Genomic DNA, 15445 nt, shown 5'->3' with positions numbered 1-15445 from the left:
CCCAGGCTTCTGCACAATTGCAGATCCAGTATACACCCCACCTCCCTCTCTTTTATCTATTTTTTAAAATGTTCTCGTAACTTCCTTCTTTCAGGTTATCTATGAATTTTGTCCTCATTCATCCCAGTTTCTTTCCTCTCTCAACAGCTCCTTTCTGGATAACCTTAAAAAATTGACTCTTCTCAAGTTATGTCCAATCCATTTCTTCCTCCTTCTGTACACTGCGTCTTATTTAATTTCTCTCCTCTCCTGTTTGAGCTAGAACCTGTTTGTTCATAACATTATCACCTCTGTTGAACTAAATGCAATGGCTTTTGCTGATGACTTATGATCTGGAGAGAAACTGAGGAACAAGTACAGTTGAGACTCAATGAATGGAAGGTTAAGTTTCCGGAATTCAATCTCAACATAAGCGAACCCAAAACAGTAGTGATGGCTATAAACAGAGAGGAACAGCCACCAAACATCATGCTAGGAAACCATCCACTGGAAAGTGTGGAAAACTTTACATACCTCACCACAAAGGAGGTTGCAAACAGAGTGCAGAAGATCTCTCACTTTTACCAGCAAGTACGAACACTCCTCTGGGATCCCAAAGTACCAATAAAATCAGAGCTGGTGATGTTTAATCAGCACTTCATACCAATCTCAATCTATGGTATCCAAATCTGCACCGTCACTAAGAAGGACTCATCAAGGTTGCAGGCATCTGAGATGAAGGTCCTGACATCCACAGTTTAAAAAACAAAACTGGACAAGCTAAGGAATGGCTTGGTTAGAAAGGAGGCTGGGATTGAGACATAATTGTTAGATTGGGTCAGCATGTCCAGATTGAGATGATTTGGGCATGTAATGAGGATGGAGCCAATAAGAACAGCTTATGTTAACTTGGAGAGATACGTGGCAAGAAAATAGATGTTGGGAAGACCAAGAACCCACTGGGTGGACATCATAAAGATGGACATTGCAGATCAGGGAAGGACACTGGAGGACGTCATTAGCAACAAAACTAATCTAAGTAAGACAGAGTATAAGAGGCTTGCCAACAGTACCCGAGAAACTGAAACTGTAAAATTTTAATCATTTATTTTTAGCATCCATATCCATATCTCGAAGGCTTCCTCTATCTGTATTTCACTCATATCCATACAACAGCACACTCCAGATATAAAGTTTTCCAGCTGTTTCCTTAATCCTAATCTCATTTTGCAGTTAATCATCAGCATTTGTTTCCTTCTAAAGGCTTCCTTTGTAATGTAGGTATCATAAAGTGTGTTCATTGTCATTACATAATGTTCTTATATGCAGGCTGATATATGTACAATTATTGTATTATTGTTATTAACTTAATTTTGGAAATGCTAGAATTGCATTTATACACACTAAAATTTGCTGACACCAATGTTCAATAGTTCTGAAAGAGTTTTTGATATTCTTTAAAGTTTTAAATGCTTTCTTATTTGTTCTATAGCTTGAAACATTGAGACTGGCTCGAGAGAGAACTCGGTACGGAATAATGAATTCCTCTGTGCAGAGACTTGTGGGCTATCTTGAGAAATCTGAACCACTCCAGGGCATCCATGGTGTATTGATGTTTGTAGCCAGCGACAGTGAAGATATGCTCCACAGGTATCAGCGACTATTGAGGATACTTGAACTGAGACGGCCTCTGCCTCTCCTTCCTATCGCTGTAGTAACAGATTGTCAGAGGTTACTGGCCGAGGATGAAGTATGGTTGCAGCAGCTCGTGGATTCTGAATGTATCTCACAGTTCAAGATATTTCAGAGATCTGATGTGTCTGAAGAGCAGACTATTTCTGTGGTTGGTTCATAGTTATTCTCACCTGAATTCCATTTCTTTCCATATTAAGAGCACTGAGCATGAAAAATCAAAAATTCACATTTTGATTTCTTCTTCTTTTGAATAGAGTTAAGTTTTTCTGTTTCCCAAATACAGTAGAACCTCGATTATACATTCCCAGAAACTACGTTTTCCCGTATTATCCATTCAAATTATGTGGTCCCGTGAGCATCTTAATTAAATCACCTTGTAAAAATCCCGCATTATCCGTTCCTCGAAGAAACTATTTCCCGTATCAACCGTTCAGAAATTTCAGTCCCATCAACACTAAATCCTCCATCACGCGTTTTTCAAGAAACTGTATCTCACGAAAGGACGGCTACGGCATACTTGCAGATCTTGGTGTTAACGTCCAGTTATTGCGGTAATTTGAAGAAGCGGAAAAGCGATTGGCGGTGAACTTGCATAAGGGACTATCTTAGCATCGCATTCATGTGGTATTGTTTAGAGAATTGAAATCATAAAGCAGAGTGTGTTCACAACAATTGGAAGGAGACAGAGCGCATTTTGACAGCTCTACTTGAAAACAGAATGAGTTTCGTCAAATGTTCATACTTGCAAAGCGTCTACATTATGTCCAGGGTTAGATGTTTACTTTTTTTTTTCCTTTACTTTTTCCGAGTGTATCGCCGAACAGGTTTTCGGCTCTTCCCTCAGGGCACTGTATAGTCACTGAGCTTTCAGGTAGGAATCTAAACTGCTCCTCCTTAAGTAACACAAATTTAGTATTTTAATATTATCGTATACGATTACGTTATCGAGACCAGAACAGATGTTGCACCTTACATACATAAAGCATGGGAGGTTTTGGGATTGCCTATTACTGTTTTGGTCCTGATGTAAGACTAGGAATTTTACGTTATTGTGTTAAAATGTTAAAACCGCAGTTGTTTTATTTGCGCACGTTACATGTAAAAACCTTTTGCATCATTTCGCACTCGTACCGACTTGGACAGTAGTGTGCATTTTCCAGCTGAGCTCAAGGTCGCAAATAACTGTAAATTCGGAAGTTTTGATGATACTTTTTCTCTTTCCAATTTAATCGTGATTAGTGAAAGACATAATGGAATATAATGCATTCGAAAACTTGAGAATCGATACTTATATTCGAAACAATATTCTCGAGTTCAACATAACCTTTAAAAAGTCGATGCAGGCCGTAGGCTTAATTTGCGCTGTACAAGATTTCCACAAACTTAATACGAACAGTATACCGGTGATCAAATTACAATGGAAGATTTAAAGAAAAAGGGATTTCGCCATCGTGTTGGGCGCTTTTGTATCCAGTGTGCTTTATTTTATTAGAATAGAGAATTAAAAAAACTTGTGGTCGATTGTTTGGCTTGATGTTACTAGGTTTTTCGAACAGTTTGACCAATCAAAGTTGCTGAACTGAAAGAAGTTTTCAGAATAAACCAACGAAGTTTCCCCGATAAAACTGAATGTAAAGTTGCGAGACTTTTAAGTCGCGTACCGGTAATTAATTTTTGAAGCCGGCCCCGCGGTCGAACTTGCCTGCCTCTCACTCGGAGGACCCAGGTTCGATTCCCGGCCAGGTCAGGCATTTTTACCTGGATATGAGGGCTGGTTCCAGGTTCACTCATTCTACGATTACGTTTAATTGAGGCGCTATTTAATGGTGAGGTGGCGACCCCGGTCTAGAGAGCCAGGAATAACGGCAGAGAGGATTCGTCACACTGACCATGCGTCACCTCGTAATCTGCAGGCGTTCGGATGTACCAGTGGTCGTTTGGTAGGCGGAAGGCCCATTGGGGGTGTAGTTTGGTTTGGTTTAGGGGTGTTTGTAAGATTTTAAGTATACATGTATCTTTTTTTGTGATGTTTAGCCAAATTGTTCATGGTTCATTCATTCCTGGATTTTCCATTTTCCCGTGTTGTACTTTTTTTACGGTGGTCCCTCCAAAAACGGAGAATCGAGGTTCCACTGTATATTATGTGTGTTTCTGCAACATAATTTTATTTTAAATAGTTATTTAGATATAACGACACTACCATCACTCCCCCTTGGCTGTCAGGTAACATTATGTTTTTGAACGTGAAATTTTTAATTTTTAGGTACACATTTTTCAGAGCTAGAACAATCAAACTCAGTATATTTTTAAACTGCCTGAAAGTTACGAGGAAGACTTGCAAAAAAGTAATTTTTTTCTTAGAAATATAAGTAGTATGGCATTAAACATCTCCAGATTTTTGAGGGAGAAATTATTTTCTTTTTGAGAGCCCATACTTCCTGGAGACACTTGTAAGTCGTAATTGTAGGTATTAGTGTTATTAACTTGCACAAGAAGAATTACGATGCACAAAGTAATATCTTCATGGAAATTGCACCTAAAGTTGTGACAGAGATCTGTACTTTTAAATGTGGCTTGTTGCTCTTTGCAGTATTGTTAATGAACTAAGAGAGACAGATAGTTGCTGCTTTGCATGTATTTTGCCTCAGTTGATGTTAAAAGATCAGCAAAGTTTGGTAGTCTTGGAGCAAATAGTTTCTTATTTGTAAACCTATAAACTTGGGCTTAAAGCATACTTATTTCATGCCCCAGTACCCTTAAATTGAGCTCTTTTTTTAACCCTGGTAAAATAGAGACTATTTTTCCAAAGAAAGAATATGACATATTGTATTTGTTGGGAGGGAATAAAATCGCTGCTTGCTTCTTTCCTGTTGGTTATGAGGTATGTTTTACTAGAATCATGTGGCCACTTCGTAATTCCAAAATGACGATTTATTTTAATAATAATTACAAATATGTACTTATAGCTCGTGTACAGGGAAATTTTGCCAGTACTGCCGTGAACTTTTTAGACAAAAGCATGACCTGCCAAGACTGGGATGAGTCTTATACATATATAAATATGGTAATCAAAACAACAGTATTATCATTTCACCTACTGTACCTACAGTAATTATGATTTCTAATATACAGTATATATTTCAATAGTACTTATTTTATCAGATCTTCTGTCATTACTTTTGATTGCTGTGGCTCTCCCAGTGATTTGTTCTTTCTCTTTGTGTCTGAATTCTATTGATAAACAAAATGTTGATTGTTGCCAGAGTGCTAATCAGCTGAAGTAAATGATTTTCTGAATGTTATTATTTCAGGTTGAATCTGCCTTGAAATGGTTAGCGTTCAACACACCATCATCTCCAGATTTTGAAGTGATGCCCTTGAAACTTTTGTGGGAAACGTGTATTGTTGATGACATCTGGAACAGGATATGCTACTTGGCTTCAAAAGGCATTGACAACGTTGATCAGGTATGCTAAGCATGGTCTTAATAATAAAGAAAAGCTTGGGGTTGTAGTTGGAATTTGATCCACTAGAATGTAATTGGAAATCTTGCTTGCGTTGGTCAGGATTTGGACCAGAGCTGCTATGGCTAGTAGCATACAACAAACCAACTCGGCTATATTGCTTTTGCTTGTTAACCCTTCGAGTGCCTAAGAGTGATATATTACTCCTCCGTATGCTCGCTAAAAACAATTGATGCTGTCCCTTGCTTGATGGCTTGTAGTTCAATTGTGTAGGAGAGATGACAACACTTGCTGTATGAAAAAAAAAGTATGTAGTTTCTAACTAAATAATCTTTTGCATTCTGTATTGATTTGTTTTCATGCTGTCGAAGTTGCAAGTTCTGTGATGGTTTTCTTCCTTTTGGCCAAGTGCTTCTCACATGTTTGTAACGACAACAACAGCAACAATGTCTGCCTACGTTTTGGATCAATGAATACCACTTCATGGGATTTCTTGCATCCTCTGGATTAAGATTGTGGGTTCTTAGGCCAACATTCATGGTGTCTAGCCACCTGAATTTAGGTCATCCTTGTTGCCTCTGACTTTCAACGGCAAGGTGGTAGGCTGAGCTGATAACTGAATGAAGTGATGCTCGTAAGACATGTCTTTACCAACAAAGTTTCCATTCTTGCATCTTCTTGTTGATAGGAGCCATACCTGGTAGTTGTTTGTTGGTTGTAGTATTGATATGGTCGAGCAGAGAAATCTCCAGTGTTCTTCGCAACATTTGCATTTCCATAATGTGTAGTGAGTCCTCAGCACTTCTAAGAGTAGGACAGCACTCGGTACCATGTAGTGAATGAAACTGGTCTGACCAGTGTGCGATATATCTTTGATTTTCCTATCACATGGAACACCTGTGACATCTCTGAATCACATTCAGGTCATGGTAAATCTACCTTGTGAAGTATTTGATTAATTTGGATGTAGCCAGGGGACAGTATATTTTTAGGTACTCAGTCTTATGGATGTTCAAATCCCAAACTAGAGCTGGGGGCGGAGCGGAGCGGAGCAGTTGTTGTGACGTCATCACCTTGTAGTACCGAGTGAATGTCCTGACGCGGGACGTTTAAACACGTTATAGGTATGCACTGCGAAGGTATTGCATCCCTCTATTAATACCCTTCTCTCACAACGTAACAGCTGTAAATAACTGCATATATATTCACTATAATTGTTATATACGTAACTGCTAGGGAGTAGGAGGTAGTATGTGGAATAAATGTTAGTTAGTCGTATAGTTAACTCATTCGAATAGTGAAACAAAGTATGGCGCATACCTACCGAAAGGGTTTGTATACAAGGGGATTGGAAGTTAACAGAAAAGTAATGTATTAACAATTATTTCGTAAGTTCATGTGATATGGTACACTGTTAATGAGAAGAATAACCTGAATATAAAGAATCTTATCAGAATATAATGAAAAACACTGACATAATTTCATCTACAGGATGACAAAAGTAATTACGTAAATGAACGTTGACTGGAATGTCCTTCTTTGCAAATGTGATTACAAAACATATCTGACAACATACTACTACACGTCCCAATGCCAAACAGCTATCAGTAGAATGCTTCTATAAATACAGTTATTATATTATATTATATTATATTATATTATATTATATTATATTATATTATATTATATTATATTATATTATATTTGATGTGCCACCACCCATCGCGTATGTGCGGCCACAAAATTTGCATTTTACGTGTTTCCTATTGTCAGTGATGTCAAAAAACTGCCAGGCATCCGACGGTTTTCGTGGCCGTTGTGAAACAACGTTCTGTAAAAATTTCTTTAAATTCCTTTAAATGTTCTAAAAATATAACTACTATCTACGAATATGTTTAAATATCACACTAACACCACAAATATAATCTAACAGACTTTACATTATCTACAAAACATAACAAGCGTAGGAAATATATACGTACATTCGAAACAACACAGATTGAATACAGGTACTTTCGTACGTGTGTTGTGCGCTACACTGTGCTCAGGTCCTCCGCGAGTACTCGCAGTTGTAAGCGGAGGGGATCGGTGGTGCGCTCTACCGCTACAACCAGATTACTCATCGGTATTACTCGCTCCGTCCCCACCTCTATCCCAAACCTTTTCAGATGATCAAACCATGCTTGAACTCGAATTTCAAGTGTATCTGCTGCAAGCGTCACATCTCAGCATACATCACTGTCTATGAAATGCCTTTCTGTAAGTCTTGTGTTATAGTGTCCATTATGATAACAAAGAGCAGCGGAGAGAGAGCCGACCCTCAACTAATGCCAACTATCACAGAAAAGCTGTCAGTCAGTCCTGCAGGGCACTGCACTAGTAAGAATAACAATGGCTTACTCTGATGCAGTGTTTGTAAATGATTATGATTTAGACAATTATGTGAATTCTCTTTGTATGATGATGATGATGACTATATGTTGTCATATAACGAAATTAAGTTTTAATGATGTGGTTGTTCGTGATAATATTGTGAAAAGTGAACCAAACAGTGACGAAAGTGAACTAAATTTGTGGTTCGTCCATCTGACTGTGGGTGTAGTATCTGATTTAAGTAGTCTTTTAAAAATTTTACATCTTGGATATTTAACATAGGATTGTGAAACTTTCTGTGGTGACTAGCATCAAACTGGGATAAAATGTAGGAGAATGATCTCAACATTATCTATACATTTTGAGTAATTAACTATAAATTTGGCCTAATTTTTTACAAATTTTCAGTGCATTGCAGAATTTCACCACTGATTTCTCAGATGAGCCCATGTCCCTGCCCCTCCCCTGTGCTGCATTTACTTTTTTGACTTAGCCTGAACTGCCCACTTAAAAAAAAATATGTAAGTTTTGTCTGCAACATTTGCTAAAAAATTTCTTGTTCACGTAGGGTTCAGAATAATTTAGTCAGTCTTCACTATCACTTTCCAAAATTTCCCCAGCATCTTTCCATATCACCACTTTCACCACTATCAAAATCAGCATTGAATTATTTTCTTCCAAAAATGAAAGAATTTTGTTGAAGCACATACCGCGGTTGCGCCGGCCCCATGGTGTAGAGGTAGCGTGCCTGCCTCTTACCCGGAGGCCCTGGGTTCGATTCCCGGCCAGGACAGGGATTTTTACCTGGACCTGAGGGCTGGTTTGAGGTCCACTCAGCCTATGTGATTAGAATTGAGGAGCTATCTGACGGTGAGATAGCGGCCCCGGTCTCGAAAGCCAAGAATAACGGCCGAGAGGAATTTTCGTGCTGACCACACGACACCTCGCAATCTGCAGGCCTTCGGGCTGAGCAGTGGTCGCTTGGTAGGCCAAGGCCCTTCAAGGGCTGTAGTGCCAAGGGGTTTGGTTTGGTTTTTACATACTGCGGTTGCACATGGAAACAGTGATGCACAGCTATGTGTTTAGTTTTAACATCGTGATAACTAAACCTCTTTATTCCACTGCCATTTATTTTATTTCCAAAATCTTCCTCCACTCGGAGGCTGCCTAAGACAAAGAATACACATACAATTCATTCAAAAAATATAAAAAAATAAGTAATTAATGTCTCAGTCTGGCGAATACAAGCGGTGTCTGAGCATCAAAAGAGAACCCCTGAGTGCTTTCAGCCCCCAGTCGATGAACTCCTTGGTACTGATGTTGAAGACGTTCATCAGCTCTATCGTCTTCTTAGGGACTGTCCCTCTCGCACCGATCATGAGACTCCTCGCTTCTACATCGTCCAGTTCGTATTTATTCTTATAGTACGGCACTGTAGGCTGATAGGTAGACAGACTTCTTTTCTCGGTCCACTTCGTCTGGTTGGTCGGAGTGTGTTTCGAATCGTACTGTGGGGTCTAATATATATCCTTTCTTCCCTTTAATGGCGATCATATCTATCCTTCTCGTGCTGCCATTTACTCCAGTGCCATGGACTTCCTCATGCACTTGAAATCCTTTCTCACGGAGCGTCTGTGCTATGGATGACCTGATGTTGTGATGTCTGGTGTTTCGAAGAGCTTCACCGAAGGCACAGGAATCCAAGACGTGAGGTAATGTTTCAATCTCACTACATCTTCTGCAGCGGTTACCATCAAGGGACCTTCCCAGTACAGCTCCTACAGGTGCAACGTTACATGCCATTTTCAGCGCATCTCTCCACTCCGTGCTAGAAAGGCCATCGTGGTTTCTAACCCAGCGGTTTGCAGGAGGGAACTCCTTGTACAGACACACTCCCTGACCTTTGCTTCTCAACTGGCACCATTTCTCAAATTCAGATTCTCGCAACTTATTTCTGAGTTTCTTGGTGTCATACTCACCGTGCCTGTTCTTCATATCCTCAGTTTTATCATTTACGTTTAACTCAGTTAAGCATCTGTTAATTTCTTCATCTAGATTTCTAGTGGCTACCAATATATTGGTTCCCCTCCCATTTCAGAATGTTGCAGCTGTTTATATTCTGAAGCAAGGCTTCCCAGCTTGTCCTAAAAACATCTAACCCTTTGTACCGTTTATCTGAGTAAATCATAGAATCAGGAGTGTCAGTAGGAAGGGATAAGATCTCCTTTAGTGTACTCGTAACAAGTTTATCAGCATCTTCCAAAAACCGCTGTGGTATTTTACTTGCAGGAACGCAGAGGAACTGGTAAGTCAACGTAGGGCAATAGTTGAAAATGTACCAACAGATTATTGCAGCATACAATGATGTTTCAAGTGAATCGACTTTATTCGATGACAACACTGAAATCACAATGTTCAAATCAAGTCAACTTGACTGCAACACTGGTGGATCACTCAGCGCGTATTGGGTAATCTTGATTGCAACGGTCAAACTGCTAAGATGTGTAACTGGTCATTTTGTTTTTTCGTTACTTGTTACATAAAGAGGATGTTTATTTGCTGATAGTTTGGTAAAATTTTCAGGGAAATAACTTAAAAATTGAGAAGGTTGTTCTTGATCCTCTCTATCATCTTCATCATCATCCTCCTGTAATCGTGTCCAGTCACCCAGGTGCGGTACAAGAGCACTCTCCATCTTTGTCTATCCAGGTACATTCCTTCCTTCTCACTTTGGTGCCATTCCACTCTTTTTCCATCCAGGTGCTGCTTTACTTTATTTAAAGTTAAAAACTTCATAATTGTTCCATATTGAACTGAGAATCACAATATTAAAAAGAAAGTATAGAGGTTCCACCTTTTCAATACACTATTATTAAGTTGTACCAATATTAAGTTACAACATGTTAATTTTGGGACTGGTTTCAACACATTTAAAGTGTCATCATCAGCCGATTAAGAGAACAGGGCAAAAGGACTAAGTCATAAACAATCATAATAATTTCTTGGTCTGCCTTGTAGGTCTTTTGCCTTCTAGTTCCTTTTCTAGCCTTTTTCTTGCTGTTCTTATATGATCCATCCTTTTTACATGCCCATACCATTTGAGTCTTGATGTTCTTACATTTCCACTTAGCGACTGCGTGTGTATTATGACAGATCTCTTCATTCTGGATCTTATCTCTTCTTGTTTTCTGTAGCTTTGACCTAAGTAACTTCATTTCTGCAGCTTGAAGTCTGCTACTATCCCTACTGTTGATCGTACAGGTTTATTTTCTTTTCTTTTTGCTAGTTGTTTTACGTCACACCGACGCAGATAGGTCTTATGGCGACGATGGGATAGGAAAGGCCTAGGAGTTGGAAGGAAGCGGCTGTGGCCTTAATTAAGGTACAGACCCGGAATTTGCCTGGTTTGAAAGTGCGAAACGACGGAAAACCATCTTCAGGGCTGCCGACAGTGGGATTTGAACCCACTATCTCTCGGATGTAAGCTCACAGCCGTGTGTCCCTGACCGCATGACCAACTTGCCTGGTCGTACAGGTTTCAAGGGCATATGTAGTCATTGGCATGAACTATGCATGATACTCTTTGTACTTACAGATATTTGGTTATGCCATAGAAGTGACTTTAAGTTGGTGATGAAATTGTGCTCCTGTTTTGACTCTGTTAGTGATTTCAGCAGAGGACTTTGTCACTAGTTACAATACTACCAAGATATTGAAAATGGTTAACGTTTTCTAGTTTCTTGCCATCCTGCAATGTTTGCCTGATGACTGGCATCACTACTGTTTTTATTTGGCTGATTTTTAGGCCAAACTGCTTTAACTGCTAGTTCCAAGTGTTATCGTATTTATATGCGTATTAGACCCCCTTTTTTCCCACCACTTTTACAGCCAAAAGAAACCTCAAATTTTGTGCAGTGAACACATGACTTCTAGGCTGTAAAGAACTATAAATTATACATATAAACATTCTACACTGTTCTTTAACAAACTTATGAATGTATTTGAGTTATACTGGCTATTTTCATTGGAGGGCAGTATTTCTAAATGTAAAAATGTTAACATGACTTTTAGGTCTACAAATAAAGTAAATATAGTCAGTTGTAGTCATCACGTCATTGGTTTCCTCTCATTAATTCCTCTGATGATGTTGACGTTAGGAAGAGCACATGATCGTAAAATCTTGCTTCGAAGATTCGTCTTACTTCATACTCGACCCCATAGAGAAAAGGGATAAGGGTATCGTATGATCATATTATGCAATATTGATACAAAAGAGCCGGCCCCATGGTGTAGGGGTAGCATGCCTGCCTCTCGCCCGGAGGATCCGGGTTCGATTCCCGGCCAGGTCAGGGATTTTTTTGTCGATCTGAGGGCTGTTTCGAGGTCCACTCAGACTGCGTGATTAGAATTGAGGATCTATCTGACGGTGAGATGGCGGCCCCGGTCTCGAAAGCCCAGAATAACGGCCGAGAGGATGCGTCGTGCTGACCACACGGATCCTCGTAATCTGCAGGCTTTCGGGCTGAGCAGCGGTTGCTGGGCAGGCCAAAACCCTTTCAAGGGTGTTAAGTGCCATGGGGTTTGGTTTGGTTTGATACAAAAGAATTTAAAGGCCAATCATTTGTCTCTGTCATTTGAGCAGTAGGCCTACCACACAGTAAACATGAACAAACCTGATCACTGCTTTCATTTGAATTATCGTCTTGTGCCGCCAACTTCCCTGCTATTGGTATGTCGTCATTCCAAATGACATCTTCACTGCCATCTCGTGAGCCGTGCAATGCCATCGAGAACATTTGAGGTCCCGTCTTTTTGAAACGTTTAAAAATAGTTTCATACCCAACTATAGAGTCTGAACAGTGAGAATCTGTTCCCAAATGGTTTATAGAGATGGTCTCTGATATTTCCAGTTGGTGTATGTGTAACAGAAGCCACTCCTTCTGAATAAAGCCATGCCGTAGAAAGCGTGCCAAACCACCAGCTGATAACTAGTGTGTGTTACGAGTTGTACTTCAGAATGTAATACATAGTGACTGGAAGCATTTTTTAGATAACTGCAGCTGTTGAAAGCCAGATCCTTATTTTTAAGTATACTTCATGCTTCTTCTCTACATTTATCAAATCAGGATTTACTTAAACAGCTGTAATTGAGATAAGAGAGGCCGCATTGTTTAGGTTAAGTATGCTATCAAGTGCCTGGATAGTGTCAGATTTCCGTGACGGAACAAATAAAAATAATTAACAGGATAGTTTGCCGCATTTATGGATATCTGCAAGTGTGGCGGTAATGTGTTTTATTATAATAATGTTTAATTTTGTACGATCATTGTCTCCAATTTTTTATTAACACATATTATGTTTTGTTTCACGTCTCCGAAAGTCTTTAAAAGTAAGTGGGGACGTAAAATCAGTGTTATTATTTGTTTGGTACGTTGGCGAGTAAAAGGGTCATTGTGATCAGATTGTTTTTGTCACGTTTGAAATCTACTTCTCTACAAAAATTACCGAGTTATGAGATATTAAACGATCACTTTGTTAATGATCTCGCCTGCTATATTAATAGCAACAACTGTGAATATGTCTTAACTGAATTAAACTCATTTCCTCATCGCGAGGTGGTGTAGCTCTTTTTAGACATGACTCCAGTGGAGGGGAGTTGTATGTACCATTTTTACTGCATATCAACCTTCCTGCCACTTGTAAATCTCTGGCAGTACTGTACCAGGAATCGAACCCAGGCTCTTGAGAATGGCAGCTAATTGTGCTAACCATTATGCTGGCAGACATTCTTACCTACAAAACACAGACATATAGCATGACTGATGCGTGCTTGCAATGCGTGGGTTGGAGACGAAACTATTCACCTATTTGTGCGACGTCATCAGAGCTGCAGTAGACCTATGCTACGGAGGCGGACATTTCTTAACTCTTTGAGCGCCAAGGGTTTGATTTTTCATTCCTCCGAGAACTCGCCGAAAGTGCAGGAATGATATTTCATCCTTCATGCAGACTCGTTTAGAAACCGTCGTAGTTCTTTCTTCTCCGTTAGATGGTAGCACATATCAGTATATTCTTATTAAGGAAGGTGTGTAGTCTCCAAATTGACCACTAGGAGCCGCATAAAATTATTTTTCGTGTGAAGATTATTAAAAGATGTGAAGGCCGTATCCGCACATCTTGTGGACATGTCAACAGTGATGGCGGACTTACGGGACGACGTATTTACAAACGATGATGATCTGACTGATTACGTACATAATTTACGGAATGACGATGATTATTTCGAGTCAGAAAGTGAACTGGACTTCACAACAGTGTTGAAAACACTTCTAGTGAGGTTATAGTCACTTAGAGTGATTCAAAAACGATTTTGTCAGTGAAACACCGCCAATTGCCGAGGTTAGAGATAGTTCGGAAATTAACGAAGATTTCCACGGTAATATTGGTATTAACATTATCACACATTGCCAGTATTCAGTGAAGTCACCCGTGATAGTGATTTACCGTACCAACCATCTCACCCTTTCCTCGAGTTACCTGGACCGAAACATGCCCCCCCCCCCTCATGATGCCAAACCTATAGCTTGTATTTTGATTTTTATGACATATTATCACTGCAAATAACATAATTTTATCGAAAACCTCTGTCAGAAGGCTGTACTACAAGGAATACCATCAGCTAGTGTGTCATACCGGTTTTTAGAACTGTATATTTGCCTTAAAATGTGGATTTTCATTAACTGAATTTTAAATTTTTAAATTCATGATATATTTTAATTTTAACTATAAATGTTTTTAGGTATAAAGTACCATTAATTCAAAGGGGCATATCGTTCATATTATTTATTATATTATTTATTTACATATTTTACGCCCACATTGGAGCACTTAAATCAATACATTTGAGTTAATTCCTTCTTTTTCTTCTCCCAGAACGTTCTCATCCTCTCTGACCTGGAAGCCCTTTGTGTGTCCGATATAGTATATTGTTTCTGTTCAACTGTTTTTAGTTTGAGACTTATGCTTTTGTTCTTCAAAATCCTCTTCTCTTTTCTGTCTTTGATTTGTTGCCGAGTTATACCCAATTCTTCCAAATCATCCTGAACTTCTTTGAACCAATTTATTATTGATTTTATTTTTCAAAAAGTAATCAAATAGTTGTTTCAATATCCTGATGTCCTGTAATCTTGATATGTGACAGAAAAAGGAAATTCTTCTTTTACGCATTGTAGATACAGTATTATTGATTCACATTTACAATAGACTATGTTGTTAGGCAACAATCTCCATTGTCCATCAACTTGGTGTTTTTTATTAATAATTGTTCTAAGAATTCTTCTATCAGTTTTCTGTAATTTGTCTGTTGTAGATTTTACATTTAATTTGAATAAAGTTTCTCTAGCATACGTTGCCTCTGGTTTAACTATGGTATTATAGTGTTTCAGCTTAGCGTTTATCGAAAGAGATTTTTTTTTAATAGGTTGGCCAGGTAAGTCTTTGTGTTTGTTTAAATTTAGTTGTTCTGTGTTCTACTGCTTCTTTTTCATTTGTGTTCCATGTTATTATTTCCCCAAGATATTTGAATTTCTAAACAATGTTAATCTCTCTATTACTGTTCAGTTGAATAACTGGTAAATCAACTTTAAAAGTTGGCATCATTTCTGTTTTTTGAAATGAAATTTGTAACCCCATATTTTTTTTTGCTATAATTTCTAGTTGTTCAATTTGAAATTTAGCCTCCTCTATTGTATTTGCAACTAATGCTAAATCGTCTGCAAAAGCAAGACAGTTGATTTTAATACTTCTACTGATCTTGATAGTTGGTTGCCATTTCTTGTTCCATTCACGCATAACCTACTCCAATGCACAATTAAATAACAATGGTGAAAGTCCGTCTCCTTGTCGAAGTCCAGTTCTTATAGTGAACGATTCTG

The 15445-nt window shown here is 38.8% G+C and overlaps 1 protein-coding gene across 1 annotated transcript in view; it reads left to right on the top strand.

Moving 5' to 3' along the window:
• xmas (RRM_XMAS2 and SAC3_GANP domain-containing protein xmas) overlaps positions 1 to 15445 on the top strand; it is a 224530-nt gene that overhangs the window by 141406 nt on the left and 67679 nt on the right. Inside the window, exons 18-19 of the mRNA XM_067154007.2 lie at positions 1472 to 1822; positions 4986 to 5141. Of these exons, the coding sequence (XP_067010108.2) occupies positions 1472 to 1822; positions 4986 to 5141 (507 nt within the window). The remainder of the gene's footprint in view (positions 1 to 1471; positions 1823 to 4985; positions 5142 to 15445) is intronic.

The sequence above is a fragment of the Anabrus simplex genome, chromosome 9, assembly GCF_040414725.1.
Source record: "Anabrus simplex isolate iqAnaSimp1 chromosome 9, ASM4041472v1, whole genome shotgun sequence".
NCBI lineage: Eukaryota > Metazoa > Arthropoda > Insecta > Orthoptera > Tettigoniidae > Anabrus > Anabrus simplex.
The sequence above is the reverse complement of the archived record's forward strand: the minus strand, read 5'-3'. Positions and strand labels throughout refer to the sequence as shown.